At 36.0% G+C, this 19549-nt stretch overlaps 1 protein-coding gene across 1 annotated transcript in view; it reads left to right on the forward strand.

Annotated features, from left to right (window-relative positions):
* Nucleotides 1–231: 231 nt before the first annotated feature.
* The window catches only part of LOC145278282 (acid-sensing ion channel 1C-like), a 92609-nt gene continuing 73291 nt past the window's right edge, over nucleotides 232–19549 (forward strand). The window contains exon 1 of the mRNA XM_080130574.1: nucleotides 232–356. Coding sequence (XP_079986700.1) covers nucleotides 232–356 — 125 coding nt within the window. The remainder of the gene's footprint in view (nucleotides 357–19549) is intronic.

The following is a 19549-nucleotide window of genomic DNA, read 5'->3' on the forward strand; positions in this document are numbered from 1 at the left end:
ACCCCACCCTCATCTCCCCATTATCACATCACTCCCCACCCCCAAAAAAAGAGTGATACCAAATAGCCAAGTAGAGTCAAGGAGGAAGGAAAGACGGAGGAAATGACCAGACCTCCGTTGGATAAGTGTGAAGAGAACTAAGACCTTTTGGAGGCTTATTCCCACTCAAATTCCAGCGAAGACCAATAGCCGCTGCCAATGAAATATCAATCGCAAACAGCTGTTGCGAACATGCAAATTTATTTACAGATGTTATCGGAAGAGGTGGAGCGTCCTGGAAATCTGGGTGGACTTGTTGTCACTCAGATTCCAAGAAACACCACAGGCTGCATTCAAGGCGAGATCTTTGATGACCTGTATGAAAGCTCCTCGTGAGCCAATGATAATAATAATAATAATAGACCAAAAGATCCTGAAGGAGGCCAGAAGTAGGAAAAAAGAACTTAGCCATGGCATGGATACACTATAAGAAAGCATATGATAGAATCTCACAAGCATGGATAATAGAACGTATGAGAATGTATAAAATACCAGGAAATATAGCCAACCTGATAGAAAATGCAATGAAAAAATTGAGACTTGAACTGACAGCTGACAGACAACACATAATTGAAATCAACATACAAAGAGGAATCATCCAAGGTGATTCCCTATCACCATTACTGCTCATTATAGCCATGATGCCCCTGAACAACATCCTAAGAGAATGCCAGGTCGGATATAAGTTTACTAACACGGAATAAAGAATGTACCACCTAATGTACCTGGATGACATGAAGCTGTTTGTAAAAACAAAGACAGGACTAGAAACACGAATAAACACGAGAAGATTCTTTAGCCAGGATATCCAAATGGAATTCGGCGTGGAAAAATGCACAGTGTTGACCATGAGCAGGGGAAAACTAGAAGCAACAGAAAGTAGAGTACTGCCCAATCAAACAGAAATTAGGGCACTAGGCGAACATGATAGCTACAAATATTTGAGAGTGCAACGGAAATGAAAAGAAAATTGTAAAGGAATATTTCAGAACAAGAAAACTCCTCGAAACCAAACTAAATAGTCGAAACCTAATTAAAGGATAAATACGTGGGTAGTGTCATTGATAAGATAGTCTAGACATTTTATAAACTGGACCAAAGAAGAACTAAGGAATCTCGACCAGAAGACCAGGAAACTAATGACAATGTACAATGCACTACATCCGAAGGATGATACTGACCGACTATATGCGAAAAGGAAAAGCGGAGGAAGACGACTGATCTCTATAGAAGACTGTAAATAACACGAAAAAAGAATTAGCAAAATACATAATGCAGAACAGCGAAAGAATAATTAATGCAGCCAGAGACACGGAAGAAACAAACAAGGTAGAAAAAGAGACGAGGAATAAGACGAGGAAAGAAAAATGGGAAGGGAAACAGCTACGTGGACGATTCATAAGGATTACAAAAGAAGAGACAAACGACAACACTTGGAAATGGCTACAAAAAGGAAACCTTAAGAGGGAAACTGAATCATTAATAACAGCTGCGCATGATAATGCAATTAGAGCCAACCACAACAAAGTTAAGATCAACAAGACACAAGAAAACACCAAATGCAGACTCTGCTGACAAAGATACGAAACAATGAACCACATAATAATTGAATACAGCAAACTAGCACAAAAAGAATATAAAAATAAACACGATCAAGTGGGGAAAGTGATGCATTGTAAATTATGAAAGCAAATGAATTTTGAACGCACAGACAAATAGTATAAATATAAACCAGCAGCGTAATGGGAAATAAAAATCACAAGATCCTATGGGACATAGATATACACGCGGATAAACCCATCCAAGCAAGAAGACCAGCTGTCATAATAATTAACAAGAAAGAAAAGGCCTGTCAGATAGTAGATTTTGCTGTGCCAGCAGACCACAGAGTAAAAACCAAGGAGAATGAGAAGCAAATACATGGAACTGGCCAGAGAGCTCAAATGATCTAGAGAATGAAGAAAGTAAAAATAACACCACTAATAGTAGGAGCACTAGGAACGATGTCGAAGTACTTTGAAAAGAGAATGGGAAAGATAGGAATCAGAGGGATGACCGAGAAAATACAACGAATTTCAATAATGAAAACTGCAAAAATATTAAGGAAAACCCTTGAATGTGGAAACTAACATCACACTTAAACTACACACAAACTGGACACAAAAACGGCTACAGATGCAAAACACAAAGTAATATCTCATGAAAACTGAAACTGTAAAATGAAGAAACCGCGCCCACCGTTTTCCTGTGAGTGTCACCATAAACAGGCATTACACCAAATAATGAAGGTCAAGGAGATGGGGAACACTGAAGAGAGAAAGCACTAGCCAGACCTCCACTGAAGATGTGCAAAGATGACTTGGACCTTAGGAAGGCTTCTTGCTACCCAAATTCAAGTGAAGACCAATGGTTGCCGCCAACAAGAAATCAATGGTAAGCGGCTGTTGAAATAACGCAAATTAATTTGCAAAGGTTGTCGAAATTGTTGAAGACTACTGGAAATCTGGAGAAAATTGTTGTCACTCAGACTCCAGGGAACACCACTAGTTGTACTCAAAGAACAATCTTTGACGATGGCTTATGTGAATACTCCGACTGAGTAAATAATAATAATGAAGAGTCCTGTCAGATCGTAAATTTCGATGTTTCAGCAGAATTTCAGGGTGACGAAGAAGCAGATCAAATATACAGAGCTGGACAGAAAGCTGAAGAGAATATAGAGGAAGAAGAGAGTCAAGATAGCACCAATAATAGTAAGAGCATTCGAACCGCTCCTCCCCAAAAAAAAGAAATGAAAAAAGAATCGGAGAGATTGGAATCAGAGGAAAGGCTTAGAAAATGCAATGGATTACAATAATGAAAACGGCTAAAATATTAAGGAAAAACTTTAAATACGGACACTAATACACATGAGCTACAGAAACTACCAAAACGAAACACCACATAGAATCAAGAAAACATAAACAGTATAATTGTAAGTACCCCCCAGCAAAGTTATAGCATCAACTGATACCACACCAAGTAGTCGTGGAATTTGAGAAGGATGGAAAGACTCAGGAGAGAAAGCAATAACCAGATATTAACTGGATGACTGCGAAAAGCACGGGAATATTGGAGAAGTTTATTGCGATGAAAATTCCAGTGAACATCAATGACCGCTACTAACAATAAATCAATGGTAAACGGACGTTGTGATAAGGCAAATTAATTAGCAAAGGTTATCGAAAGAGATGGAAAATGCTAGGAAACTGAGGAGACCTACTTTCACTCAGACCCCGGGGGACACCACAGGCTGTTCTCAAGGAAGAACCTTTGTAGGGCCTATGTGAAACTCCTAGTGAGTAATAACAATATAAGCGAGTGATGATGATGATGATGATGATGATGATGATGATGATGATGATGATGATGATGATGATGATGATGATGATGATGATGATGATGATGATGATGATGATGATGATGCAAAGTGTGGGCAATAACAATTAAACATAGGTCGGCACATTTGAAAAAAAAACGTGAGTTTTGTTGTTTAAAAAGAAATGTGTAAGAATAGATAAGTAAACATTTTGTAAGTACGGCGAGCCGATTAGAAAACCTGGAAGAGCAAACTCGGTAGTTTCTGTTCGTCCAGTGAGTCCTCGACAATACTCCTGATGTATATATATTTTTTTAATTCAATTTTCACCCCAAACAAGGTACAGTGCCACCTTGAAGCAGGGGGCTACTATCAGGGACTTACTTAGCAGGGTCATTATGAAGGGAGATGAGTAGAAAGATGTTTGTTCACATTACACTTGAACTTCTGCATATCAGTACAGTTGGGAAAGCAGCATCCCGGAAGGGAGTTCCAAAGACCCGCAGTTCTGGGGAAGAAACTATTGGAGTAAAAGGCTTTCTTGTACCTAGGGATCTCTACTGCTGTAAAGGGATGAGACTTAGTAGCTTGTCGGGTTTGTCGGGGGTAGTTACGTCGGGGAGGTACAAGTGTTTGCAGTTCGTCAGAGCATTCACCATTAAAGTATTTGTAGAACAGGCAGAGGGATGCAACATAAGTGAATGTTTGAGTTATCAGTAAACGTAAGAAAACTTATTAAAAATGTCCAAATCTTTAAACGGTTTTAAATGATGTTATTACAAAATAAATAGCAACTCAGCCCATCAACCTAGGCAACGAGTATTGATGCCGCATCTCGGCTGGGGCATATATCAAAAGTCTCTTTATCTTAAACAGGGTCTAACAAGAGTCTTAAATCTAATAGGTTCTGCACTATCGGCCAACCTCCAACCGCTTACCAATCGTCTTAATGTTGTTTCGAATTGAAACCATGTTTCAGAAGAGTTTCCGATGGGTAGCTGATCTGTATAAGTCTTGAACTTTAAAAATTGCAGACAAACAACAAAGATTCGCATTATTTGGATTCATTGAACTACTGTTCTCATCTTGAGTGTGATTTTCACAATGTTTCGGTCGTTGTAACCTCCGACATTCTTCAGGTGTATTTCGTCGAACTCGGGAATACTTCTGTCGAACTCGGGAATACTTCTGTCGAACTCGGGAATTTGGACGGAATTTCGAGTGGAACCCTTTATTTACTTCACGGGGGTAGCATGCTCTTGTTCCGTCATCCATGGCTGGAAAGAGGTCCTAAGTAATTCGCAGTTGTACTTTTTGGTCGGCCACACGGGGGATTGAACTTTCAATTTTCAGGAGAATATCACTTTTTACAATTAAATTTTCAAAGTACTCTTATCATTGCGCCACGGGGCCAAAATGAGAATAGTAGTCTGATGAAACTAAATAATACGAATAGCCAATCCTTATCTCAAAAATTCAGAAACGTCAACGAGCAAAGATATTTCTCGTGTGGACATAAAAGATTATGTGCAGGAATTCTAAAAAATTCAATATTTTTATGAAGAAATTCTAGTTTCTAATTGGTTGCTAGCAGAACTTGACTCCATTTGATTGGCAGTCTCTAGCGCCGGTGTCTATAAGTCATCATCATCATCATCATCATCATACAGTCCATTAGTCTCGACACTGACTAGTTGGGGCCTCAGTGCTTTATCCCTCGGTGTTGGCGTAGTCTCATTCCATCACCACAGGATTTTCCACCTTGGCTCCAAACTTGCTTGCACAGTTTAGGTGCAGTATCTGTTGCGCATCAGACACTCTCTGGACCTCAATTGCGGGTTCGCTCCAGTGGACCGAACCCGCGACGATTGGCAGCAGAGGCCGCAGCTTCTGGCCGAAAGTAATCTCAGTGAGGTAAACAGTCGCCCTATCGTGTCCGTTACTACGCCTTTTCTTTCTGGATGAGGTTTATAAGTAGAACCTTCTAATTTTCTTTAATTATATCAAACATATTGCAACGTGTTGCATTCCTGTGATTCTTTTGCAAGTTAATGTAATGTTCTCTGATGAACTCATTGCATTTGTGCCTCCTCGACGTACATATTCTCAACAGATCCGACAAGCAGCAGAATCCCACCCTCTCAGTGTTGAGGTCACTAGATGCCGAATAAACTTCGACTCGAATAGTTTCTTTCCTTGGACTGTTAGAATTTGTAATTCCTTCCGTTTCCTGCTTGCATGACTGTACTAACTTGCAGAATCTTAAATGTAATATGAACAAACATCTTGCTGCTTAACTGCCCATCGTTTCTTTAGACATGATCCTAAGTAGTAGTCCTTACGTTCCAAATGGAAACTACTATAAATTTTATGTAACGTAACACATTGACGAATTATTTTATGCAACGTGACACATTAACGAATTATTTTATATAACATGACACATTGACGAATTATTTTATGTAACGTGACACATTGACGAATTATATTATGTAACTTGACACATTGACGAAATATTTATGTAACTTGGCACATTGACGAATTATTTTATGTAACGTGGCACATTGATGAATTATTTTATATAACGTGGCACATTTGTACGCGACGCATACGCATACAATTTAATATTATGCATAACGATTTGAGATATATTACAGGCTTTTAGATTTGTAAGTACTTCTGAAAAAAGGGGTCACTTAACTTATGTTACAATAGAACAGAGAGCTATGTGCGTATTAGACAAAATATATTTAAGTAAGAAATGCTAAGATATACGTCCGTAAGTTAGTCGGACATATAGAAAGAACTGGAAGAAATAGAAATAATCTAAAGCTGGAAATACATCGAAGCATTTCGTTCATATTCCCTCTATTTTCTGCCAACTTATATAATACAAGTTTCAAATAAATACGTCGTAAATAGAACCGATCGTCTGCAAAGGACATCGTACAAAATACTAAGGTTGTCGTTGATCTTTCTGACCAAACTAAATGGATAAAGGAACGGTTTATGTCTGACCGCCTCTCATCGTACATCAATGCGTCTCATTCGATGTCAGCATCTTCTTCGCTTGCTGCTCTTTCTTATCCATTTGCCGCTCGCCTCCTTCATCCGCATTTTCTAATCCGAGATCACGAAAGATCATTCTAATGCGTCGGGGTTTATTTTATATCCTACAATCCCGTGTTGTCTTCTGACAATGATAGTTACGAGTTTTTCAATCCTAAGATTACAAATCTTTCTATTTCTTTTTGCCAATTGCTTTATTTACTTGGAATTAGAACGACCAAGCACTGCCTAGGATTATAAAATACTATATTATTATGATAGGACATGTATAATTTTTTTTTTCTTCAAGGTTACGGTGGCTAAGTAGTTAACGACACGGACTAAAAAGCAAGGTGTTCTAATCCTCTACCTTCCTCATATAATAATGCACTGTACCCAAGAGACGATGCTGACCGACGCTACATTAAAACGAAAAGACGGGGGAAGAGGACTGGTTTGTATAGAAGACTGTATAAATGACACGAAAAAAGAATTAGAAAAATATATATGATGCAGAAAACTGAAAGAATAACCACCGTATCAAAAGACACAGAAAATATAATGAATAAGATAAAAAAAATAATCAAAGGCAGAGGATAAGAGGGAAATAGTAAATGAAAAAAAAACCACTACACGTATAATTGATAAGGGTAACAAAAGGTGGGATTAACGAAAATACTTTGACATAGATACAAAAAAAGAAAATCTACACAGAGAAACTAAATCTCTAATAACAGCCGTACAAGATACCAATTAGAACCACCTATCAAAGTCAGGATCGACAAAACACAAGAAAACAGCAAATGTTTACTTTTGTGGACAAAACAAAGAAACGAAATGATAAATCACATCATAAGTGAATGCAAAAAACAATCTCCAAAAGAATAACCCTTATCCCTGAGTGGCTTCCGGTCCTTGATAAGTGGTGATCACCTTGTAAAAAAAAGAATAAAAACATAGATACGAATTCTTTCTTTTTCTTTTGTCAATAGCTTTATTTATTTGGAATTAGGACGACCTTGCATTACCTAGGATTGATGAACGCTAAATTATTATACTAGCAACTCTATAACACCTTTTTACCTTCAGAGTGACGGTGGCTAAGTAGTTAACGACACGGGCTGAAAATCAGGGGGTGCCAATTTCGAATCCTGTTCGTTCCATAGAACCATTCTCCACAAACAAGAGCTTTATCTTGTGTCTAATGTCCTTTTAATTTTCGTTTTTAATATTTTATAATAGTTAATGTTGTGGCTGAGATTCAAATGATGTTTTATTTATGGAAATTACTTGAGACAAAGCATGAAACCACTTGATTAAGAAACTAAAAAAGAAGTTAAGCTGATTATTGCAAAGACACAATTGCCTATTGACCTTAGTTTTGAAACGAAAAAAGACTGTTAGAAGAAAAAAAACAGTGAGCAGGAATAGCGTTCCATAACATTATATTCTTGTACTCAGTATGAATCGAGTTAAAGGTGTAAATTGGTAATTCTGAAGTAAACATAATGTGCAATGAATGATATATAATACAGAGAGTAATGATATAAAAAATGTCTTGCAAACATACTATTTGATACTTCCTGTTTCATGTGGCATCATTTGCTTGTAAAACAACTTATGCTCGTTTTGTATTACAGCATACTGTTCGTGATTGTATGGCAAAATTTATGTAAAAATAGTATTTCTAACTTCACAATATATGAGTTAGTAAATGCGCCCTCTACAAAAGAAAACGGACCAAATAAGACTGTAAAAATGAAGACGATAACTATATTTTCGGCTTTTTCCCGATAAAATTAAAATGTCTAGTGGTTGGTATTGCATTATACCTAAATTCTAATTTGGAATAAATTTTCCCTCACGAATGTGATGCATTTGCATTCAGGGCGACACACGCAAGCATAAACACACACACACACACACACACACACACACATATATATATATATATATATATATATATATATACGCACACATACATAACAGAAAAGAATAGACGCCTATAGAAACAGTTTATTTTGAAAAACATAATTTATAGAACAAAGTAAATTGTAATACATTTAATAACTAATATTTGGTTGGAATTCATTTTGCTGTTTTTAATACTAGGCTCCTCCTATGCATGACGTTGCTCAGCTGACAAATATCAACTTGGGGAATTTCTTGCCATATCTGATGCAATAATGCTAAAAGTGCAGGTTTAGAAGATAGCTCCCTTTTCTTTTGCGAAGGTTCCGGTCTAATATGGTTTGGAATTGGGTTCATAACCAGGGATTGATTTGGCCATAGAAGGTTATTGATTTCATTTTGTCTCAATTAATGTTGTGTTGCCCTAACAGCGAGACAAAGAGGTATGTCTCCAATAATTAGGGAGTTAACTTTGTTCATTTTACCACTTTAGAATATTAATAGGAGTCCTTCATGTAATATTGAGACATATTTGGCAGAATTGAGCGATCATCACTCCAAATTGGATCCCATACGATAACCGAGAAATCTCCATGCTTCACTGTTAGTTGCAGTGTTTTTAAAACTCATGTTGAGGGAGCATCCACACACATACTCTTCCACTGCCAGGAAATAATGCAAATGGTGATTCATTAGAGAAAATGACATTGGTCCAAAAAGTCACAGGCTTCTTCACTATGTCACGAGCCCAAACTTGTCTGCACTTGATATTGGCAGAAGGAAGAAGAGGTTTCCTTCACGCAGCTTTAATATAGTAGCCCAGTTTGAGAAGATTTCTGGCATTTGTTCTAGGGGACACCAGCTTCTGTCGCAATGTCAGAGGCTTTGCACCGAGGATCCTCTTCAGCATTTCTTTTCACAAGACGCTATGTTCTTTCAGAGGGCCTAGGGACCCCGTGGATGAGGTTTTGTGTACTCTTTCTCCTCTATTGTGAATGGTATAATAACTCTATTAACAGTAAAAATAGGTATTAAATGATTTTCTGCTATGTTGCGTTGATTATCTTTATCTTGACCTACGATTCGTCCTCACAGAAATTCTGATAGATGTGATGCTCTTTTGGTGCACTGTTGTTAGTTTCAATTTTAATGAAATACTAGAAGTTATTTCAGTACTATTCTTATCTGTAAATACAAATAAGCATACATTAATCTTAGAAAAAATATTTACCTTAGTGTCTATTCTTTTCTATCACGTCTGTATATATATATACATATGTGTGTGTGCACGTGTGTGTGTGTGTTCGTGTGTGCGCGCGCATTGTGTGTGTTAATATAATTACCCCAGGACGCGTGTTCTGTTGTCATCCGTTCAAAAGTATCGCAGGAAAAATAAACGAATACATGCTCTCTACAGATAATTGATACATTTAATACTAGCTACGATTAGCTCAGTGGTAGAGCATCCCACCCTGAATTCTGAGGTTTTGGTTCCTAATCTCGCTAGGTTCAGCTATTGTGGTGTGGCGTATAACAATGAAACAATTGTCCGTGGATAATTATATCTATCTTTCTATCTATCTCTCTCTCTATCTCTATCTCTATCTCTCTATCTCTATCTCTCTCTCTATCTCTCTCTCTCTCTCTCTCTATATATATATATATATAAATTAATAGATATAAACTAAAAGTTACATAGAGCCTTATTATTACATCAGATTAATACGGAAAGAAGTGGTGAAAAAGGAAAACTATACTTAGTCCTTGGCATCTCGAAGCTAAATGTTTCTCATCAGTAGAAGATAAAAGCAAGTATTATAGGAATATTTGTTTCTTTCTTTCACGCCATTATATTTATATATTTTAATTTTTATTTTCATTATTGATTTACTTTCCCTGTTGACATGTACTTATACATTTCTTTAGAAATTCTTTTTTTTTTATATTTTATATATCTTTCATTTCTACTCTAGCTTTGTTTAAGCGATTTTTTGTTCTTTTTATATATTTGTATACTCCTAGCTGTTCTCCTCTTTTGATAAGTAACATTTAGCTTCGAAAGTCTATGTCCTAAAGGTAGTTTTCTTCCTTTATATATATGTGTGTGTGTGTGTATGTGTGCGTGCGTGTGTGTGTGTGTGTGTGTGAATACATACATTATTTTTAAAATATAAATATCCACTGACACATTTTTCGTCGTCTACAACACATCAGAGTGGCTGAATATAGCGAGATTCGAAAACGGGACCCCACGAGGTGAGCCTAAACCGGATAAAGCGGATAAAGTGGTCTCGATTTTGAATTTCGCTAGATTTAGCTACTCTGATGAGTTATAGACGACGAAACACGTGGCAGTTAATAATATAATTTTAAAAATAATATATATATATATATATATATATATTAATTCACGTATCTACATAAAATTTTATACATCTATTTTCGGTATTTACTTCAACAGAGCACGATATATAAGTAGAGCTAGGTAGGAAGTTTTGAAAATATATATATGACAATTTTGCTATACACGATTTTATGCATCTCATCTTCGTGAGGATTCGTAAGGCTATTGTATGGAGTCGATGTTGCTACGTGTTTTTTATATGTTCACGTGGTACTTGATTTACTGGTTAGCAAATCAGATTCTTTGTTATTCGAACACTAATTTATCGCAGGCAATGAACGTGCGTTAATTAGCCAAGGATAATTTGATCTCTAATTCACTAGTTTCTTTTTACTTCAGGGTAGAGATCTGGTTTCTCTTTTCTTTGTTGAAAACTTAGTTTTAATTCTGGATATTTTTCACTTAAATTTTATTTTAGACAAAATGCGTAACACTTTGTGCAGTTTTATTGTCATTACATCTATCTATGTATATATCTATCTATCTATCTATATATATAGAGAGAGATAGATAGATAGATAGATAGATAGATAGATAGATAGATAGATAGATAGATGGATAGATGGATAAATTAATAGATAATTATTTCATTTGATGCCAGATGGGGATTATAGCATTGATGATGTAAAGATAGAAGCTTGGTTTTGGATGCATTAAAAGTTACCAGCCACCTCTTCCCCCATTGTACCAGGTGCTCAAGATCAGAGGAGAGAGAATTAGAGAGAACTTTGTAATTTACGGCCTTTGATGTGTTGCTATAGATGGTTGTGCATCAGCATAGATGTCAACGAATGATTTAAGTATGTGTTTTGGGAGATCATTGATGTAGATCAGGAAGAGAGTTGGGCCCAGGATGGCCCCCTGGAGGACTCCAGCATTAATACTGTGGGCCTCTTATTTCTGCCCATCAACCACTACTCTTATGAGTCTATCGGAGAGAAATGATATAATGATTGAGAAAACATTTCCAGTAATACCGTAGCTGGAAATCTTGTGAAGTAGGCCCTTATGTCATACTTTATCGAAGGCCTTCGACATGTCAAGAGCAATTGCCCTGGAAAGGAAGCCTTTGTCAAGAAATTCACCAACCTTTTGTGATATAACCGTTAGCACATCTGCTGTAGATCTTGCAGAGCGGAAACCATATTGCATGTCACTAAGAAGGTTGTTTCTGTTGAGGTGGTTGACTACTTCTCTATTTAATATGGATCCCAGCAACTTACTCATGACACACAAGAGACTTATTGGTCTGTACTGAGAGGGAGATGACTTTTCACCTGAATTTTTAAATACAGGGCATACTGATGAGGTTTTCCAGGGTGTTGGGAAGCACTTCTCCTTAAGGCAACACTTAAACAGTTTTGTAAGTATGGGGGCAATTTCTGGTTGAAGCTTTTTCAGCACTATTACTGGAATGCCATCAGGGCCAGTTGCTTTACTGGAATCAAGGTTCTTGATTAGCTTGGCGACCTCACGCACAGATATTTGTATGTTGCATAGCGTGTTGTCTGTTATAGGAGGAAATACAAGGAGTTGATGGTCATTGGCGCATAGGGTAGAATTAGCTGCAAAGTTCTTGGCAAATAGTTTGGCCTTGTCTGATGCTGACGAGATGACCTCAGGTCCATTGATGATAGTTGGGATAGAACGCACACTTTTGTTCAAGATCCTGTTTGCTATTTGCCAGAACTGGTGGGAACCAAGCCGCTGCTCAGCTACTTTGGATTTAACAGACTGAGCATATAGCTCTCTTGCATGTTTTATTACTCTTTTACAGTGATTGATGGCAGTCCTGAAAGCAGCTTTAGTCTCAGCACATCTATTACGTTGGTAGCTATGGAAAATGTGATTTCTGTGTGCGATGGCAGTAGCACATTCTGGGGAGAATCATGGCTGGCTATTAGTTTTTTGTTGGAATATTTTGGATGGTATGAATCGGTATATGCCTATAATTAACCATTCGGTCAGGTCTGATACTATAGAGGACACATCATTTTTAAACATAGAATGCAGAGGTAGGTCAGATATGAATGTACGGAAGCTATCCCAGTCAGCATAGAGTATCGATATACAGTACGGTGGAGAGGTACGTCTGAAGACTTATTACATTTCGTTTTTATCTTAACTGCTACAACAGAGTGGTAAGAGGATCCCAGACGAGATAGAACGGAACATGAACACAGCTCAGGGGAAGTTGTGAGGAAAAGATCTAGAAGGCTTGCATATTGACCGGGTGTATCGGGCACACGGGTGAGTTCGTGAACAATCTGAATGAGGTCATAGGCAATGGCAAAATCGTGACAAAACCTCCCCTCGTCATCAGTTTTATTTGAGTGGGTCAGCCATTCCACATTATGGACATTGAAGTCACCGCAAATGTGAATATTAACCGAAGGATGAGCAGACAGGATGTGGTCAATTTTCTCAGATATGCTCTTAAAGATAGTAACCCCATTGTTGTGGGCGCGATAGAGGGCAAATATAAATGCAGTAGTGTAAGCTAGTGCAACCCGAAAGCACATATAAGGTAAATTAGGGTCTTCTCTCGAGATATCCTTACCACATGTAAAGCCATCTTTTATGTAGGCACATATTCCATGTCCATGGCGGTCTTGGGGGTAAGATTTAGATGTTAAGTTGGAGTATCCTTTAATTATGAATTCTTCTAGAGAAGTGGTTGGCCCTATGCCAGTTTCACTTAGAAAGAATATGTCCGGTTTCGTGTACTGTAATTGTGTTTCAACCTCTGGAAGGTTGGAACGTAGACCCCTGATGTTGGAGAAGGTAACCTTGTAGTAGGGGTCTACGTTGGTGGATGGGGGTCTAGGTTTATTCGTGTTTCTTTTTTGGCGATTTGTCATGATTGAAGTTTTGGGGTTTGTGGAGCAGGTCGGTAGACTTGGTGGGAGCAGGACAGAGAGGAAAAATAACAGAGAAAAAGAACAGAATTTTTTTGCGGCACATGATAAGGTAAAGCTGTAACAATTACCCGCTAGTATGGCATCGAGAGGCCCCACCAGAAACTACTGTATGGTGCAGAATCCATTCACCAAATGGCAATACAGCAGCTCCTGTACTTTGCATCTGCTGATAGGACAGCCTTCCTAGTGGTTAATCCAAGGTTCGGGTTCCTGGCTATCAGTCGGGTAACGTCAGCCCAGATGAAACGTTTACCTCCAGCACCCTTACTAGTGACATGACCACAAGGATAGACATAGAAACAGAAACTTTCCGACATCTCAGGCTACTCTTTACAAATTACTACCGACCTAGAAAGCAGCTTTTTCTTCACCCTTTGTCAGAAAAATCACTCATTGGAAATGGGGACTGAAGGACAAAAAAAGGAGAAGCGAGAGTTACTGAAGCTGCCGATAACACATCCACATGCATTATCTACTCTTCATTGAGTGCGAGGGGATTAAAAATGTTAGCGGTGACATAGATCAAACACATGGACTTTCATTGACAACCAGTACACCTGCATGCAGCAAGGGATCACGAGGCAGTGAGCGTAGTTATGCGCAAGTCTGTTAACGGGATTACAGTCTCCCGACACACCTTAAAATTAATAAGGAACTCACATACGCATTCTACGCAATTTACAGTTTAAATCCACAGTCCGAATTCACCAGTCTTTACTTCGCTCATTTACAGTCTAGAGTTGATGAGAAGATCTTAATTCAAGACGAGAAAATGAAAAAGAAAAAGAAGGAAAAATATCTGAATCGATTCAGTGATGTGAGACAGCTTTGCCAATGATGGAATCCACATAAAGATTGTTATGACGACTGAGCTTATGAATTTATGCCCTGAAATTTTATATCTCCGCACTGCAGATATTGACGGTGTGAGACTCCAACGAAGCGATTTTTTATATAGAACACCAATAGATGGTGGAAGTGAGGAAGTGAGGAAGCGTGGCTTTGGGAGTCTTTTTAACCGAATACGATGTTCAGCATGCTAAAAATATACCTTTTGTTGTAAAAATCTAATGGAAAACATCTGAAGAAGTTGGTGGGGACAGGATACTTTTATAGACACATAAATCGTAAAATTGCCTTCCCACTAGCTAAACAGCTGTAATGGAAAAATTCTAGGAAAGAAACGAAGGTTATATAAAAAGAAAACGTGAGTCTTTGAATTTTCAACAAAATTTTACACTATATATACATGTGTGTGTGTGTGTGTGTGTGTGTGTGTGTGTGTGTGTGTGTGTGTGTGTGTGTGTGTGTGTGTGTGTGAAAAATTTAGAAGCAAAACCCAGACGGGAACTGCAACTGAATATATAAAGATTTATTTCCTTCACTTAAAACCACTTTGCGTTTCCTTATTTTAATTACCCAAATAAATGCAAGTATTATTGATTGAAAGCCATTCGTTTAATTAACATTTTCGGGGGATTAAATTGAATTTATGGTGTATTATAGTCTAAATTCTACGCAGTATTTTATAATTTGCAAAAATAAAAAAGAAGAAAATAGAAATCTACGTTTTCAAAATTCGAACTTTATTGCACTTTTTATCAATTATAATCTGCAAGCCTAAGCTGCTAATCCTTTGAAAGACAAATATGAAAAATGTCTATAGCGTATGCAATACAATAAATATTCATTCAGAGGATGTTTTATTTTCCTACTTGCTTGTAAAAGACAAAATGGTTTCATAATGAACAACGAGATTTATCCGGTCTTACTATAGTATCGAGCATTATTACCACCCACTTATGTATTAAATTCTATAATTCTATATATCCTATTGATCTTATTGGATTCCAGGAAAAGATCTTATCTAGTATGGTGGAGTTTCCAGCTCAGTACTGTTGTTTTAGCTAACATAACTAGAAGAACGTAGGCAATTCCTTGTGTGTAGCCAAACTAGTCAAAGCGAAGCTATCTCATATGGGCTTAGAATACGATTTTATTTTTAATATTAGCAGTCTGTAGACTGAAAATTGAGGGAGTTATTGTATAGGGAAATGTAAACAGACAGACACACACAGTCAGACAGACAGACAGACACTTTCACTTTTATAGATATATAGATTAGCAAGGGGTCGCCTTGCTTTGTCTGGTCGTAAAATACGATTAAATATAAGCAGATTTCGTATTTATTATTACAAAGCCAATTCTCTATTGAATATTATATTGTACCTAATATATATATATACATATATAGTACTGATTCTTAATATATATATATATATATACATATATATATATATATTAGGTACAATATAATATTCAATATAATATTCAATTGCAATCATCATATATAGTACTGATTCTTAAATTTTTTAAAAATATTACTTTAATGCTATCTGTTAGAATCGAGACAAAAACATTCAGCGGTCAAAGCCCGTTCGCTACCGTTTGAGCTAACCCGACAGAAAGATAACGAAGTTATAAAATTAAACCACTTTTATGTATGATTAGTTTACGCATGCAGAAGTTGAAATGAACATTTTGCATTTCAACTTACCGACTATCGTATTCGTAATTTATCCACCCAAACAAAGATTTTACTCGATATAAACCACCCTGAGTGCATGATTATTATTTCCTGTTAACACATACATCTACTGTTTATTTATATAGATTTGAGTTTACTTGTAGGGTGGAACATCTTTACAATAGGTTTCTCTAAAAAAAATTATTGTGCAGAAAGATCGAAGACATGTCTAATAGGTAATTAAAACTAATAGGCAATAAAATATATATATTATATATATATTACATGAATTATATATATATATTACATGAATTTTATATATATATATATATATATATATATATATATATATATATAAGAATAAAATACGTATAAATACGTTTGCAGCAAAAAACTGCAACGCGAAATTTTTTTATAAAATAAACGAGTAAAACTCCTTTGTCAATCTTTTTTATTTTCTCTTTTTCTTCAACATGATGTAGAGTGGAAGATAGTTCGATGAAGAGTCCACGTTATATTGTTAACTGCGGGGTGTTTATGAAGCCGGATAGGTTACGCGTGGTCGCGAATTTTGAAAATCTGGGTAGTTTTTTGTTTGTTTATATCTGTTAGAAGCGCTGAGTGAAATTTGAAGAATAAAATACATATAAATACGTTTGAAGCCAAAAACTGCAACGCGAATTTTTTTTTATAAAATAAACGACTGTTTATTGTTTAAGAAATATATTTCGGAATAAGGCTGCTTTGTCAATCTTTTTTTCTCTCTTTTTCTTCGACATGATGTAGAGTGGAAGATAGTTCGGATATAAACAAACAAAAAAAACTACCTATATATATATACATATATACATATATATATATATATATATATATATATATATATATATATATATATATATATATATATCAGAAGAATTAAACACTTGTGTCTGTAGGTATTTAATAATTATTATAGTAAATAATTATGCCAGACACTTTTAGAAACTCGTTTCTATCGTTGAGAACTTTTAGTTGAAATGAAATCGGTCAATTTAGGTATTATGCGCAGATCATCATATAATAATTAGATCTATCTGACAGACGTTAAAAAGCATTTTAAAAAATAAATGTTAAATTTCAACAATATTTCTCGCGGTTAATGGTAGTCAAATGGATTAAGTTTTTGCTAATGAAGCAAGAAATAGTTTCTGATGTCGGGTTCGGATCTATCGACTGGTGTTAATCGTGACACTCTGCACTGATGATTCATTAAAGGATGAAACAGTAGTGCCGGTAGTTATTTAATAATTTTTATAGCAAATAATTATATATATATATATATATATATATATATATATCATATATTCTAATGTAAAACGCGGTGAACACTATCTTCAAAATTACGATGAATAATTCAATTTAACACTTTGCAGTGCTCTAAAATTATGTTATAGATAATATGTTACCGACATGCATCATGTTTGCTTACAATTAAAATCAGTTTTTAGACGAAGTATGGATTTAATATATTTGCACTTTTCTTATTGACGGTTTTAATTTAAACAAATTGGATTCATCCTGCTTTACGTTCAAGCTCCTCATATGTGTAGGTATATATATATATATATATATATATATATATATATATGGCAATTAAGCTGCACAGAATATTCTGCGCTTCATCCACACGAATCCTAGTGTAGATGAAACGCGGAATATTCTGTGTAGCTTAATTGCCATATATATTTCTCTAACTTGCTACCTAGCTCTACCTATTTATTGGGCACTGTTGAAGTAATTACTTAGTTTACGCATAAAATTATACTTTCGTATATTAATTTATGTGATTAAATGAATATATATATATGTATATATATATATACATATATATAAAGAGTGAGAGAGAGAGAAAGAGAGAGAGATAGAGAGAGAGAAAGAAAAATACAGCGTCATCCAAAAAACGGGAATATTTAAATTACGTAATGTCAGGCATGAGCAAGTGGAAACACTGCGAGATAGAGACCTTGAGCAAGTAAACATTTCGCCATTTCACAGATTACAACAGGCTAAGTAATATCACACATTACACGGTAATAATTGAAGGCTCTTCGAGAATTGTTTGATAATCGTATGCTCTGAAGATTCGTCCTATAAGCTGCCAGATTTATCCGTTTGTAATTCTTCTTCTTGTGGGACAATCTCAAAAGTAAAGCTTACACAACTCAACTAAAAACTCTAGAGGAGTTAAAACAGAGAATCTACGATGTTGCCGCAGTCAATGAACAATCTCAACAGCAAATTTCTAAGTACCATTTGTACAGGAGAACGCAATCTATTGGACGTATTTTTTAAATGAAAATTCCATTATTGTTTCTTAAACGCCATGCTTTATGGTTTCAATAAATAAATATAATGTATTTTCCATCACTCTTAGTTTTATTGGGTTTCTAAAAAGTTCCCGTTTCGAGGAGTCTACTTATGTCCCTATATATAATAAAAGAGGTGCAGTTTGTCCCATCTGTAGATTTATTATGTTTAGACTATTAGCCATATATTTATTTAACTATAGATCGACATTTTAGACATATTAATTCCTAATATTAAAGCTTTACATTTATTCCTAGGAGGGACATCGTCATGATCATCATAGCGTACAGAGGAAGTTATTCCAATTTTACTTCCTTTTCCATTAGTCCTCTTATGATCCACTTATTCACCGCATGAATTTATACTTTTTCCTACTTTCCTCTGTCTACGCCGTCATTAACTTGCTACTGAATTCATACACATCGCATACTATTACCACTTATTATCTGCACAAATAATGATATCACCCTGTACATATTCACTGGCTTTCGATTGGATGACCTATAAGCATTCCTACATTCTAGATTAACGGTATCAGCCTTAAAACCGAACCCTCACCTGAATTTCAATATGGCCTCTTCTGATTGCATACATATGAAAGAGAATATGCTAGCTTATTACTAATCGCATTAAACACACCGACAACGCATTATATAGATATTTACACATAAAAACATTGCTGCGTGTGTGCCATTGCACTAATAAGCCGCATAAACTCCCGCATGCGTGTGTTGTGTTTACACATGTTCGTGGCGTGTGTGCGTGTTTTTGTTTACTTGCTTGCGTGTGTTTGTGCATGTGTGTGTGCCATTAAACTAAAAAGCCGCGAAAACTTGCGCAAGCATGTTTGTGCTTCTACACATACATGTGTGTGTGCGTGTTATTTTGTTTGTTTGCTTGAGTGCGTCTGTGTTTGTGTATGTGTATGTGCTATTTTTTTAATAGTATTTTCACGATAAATTCCAGTTTTACAATATCTTTTAATTCATTAATTG

Source organism: Euprymna scolopes, chromosome 6 (assembly GCF_053919585.1).
Source record: "Euprymna scolopes isolate OS-2025 chromosome 6, ASM5391958v1, whole genome shotgun sequence".
Taxonomy (NCBI): domain Eukaryota; kingdom Metazoa; phylum Mollusca; class Cephalopoda; order Sepiida; family Sepiolidae; genus Euprymna; species Euprymna scolopes.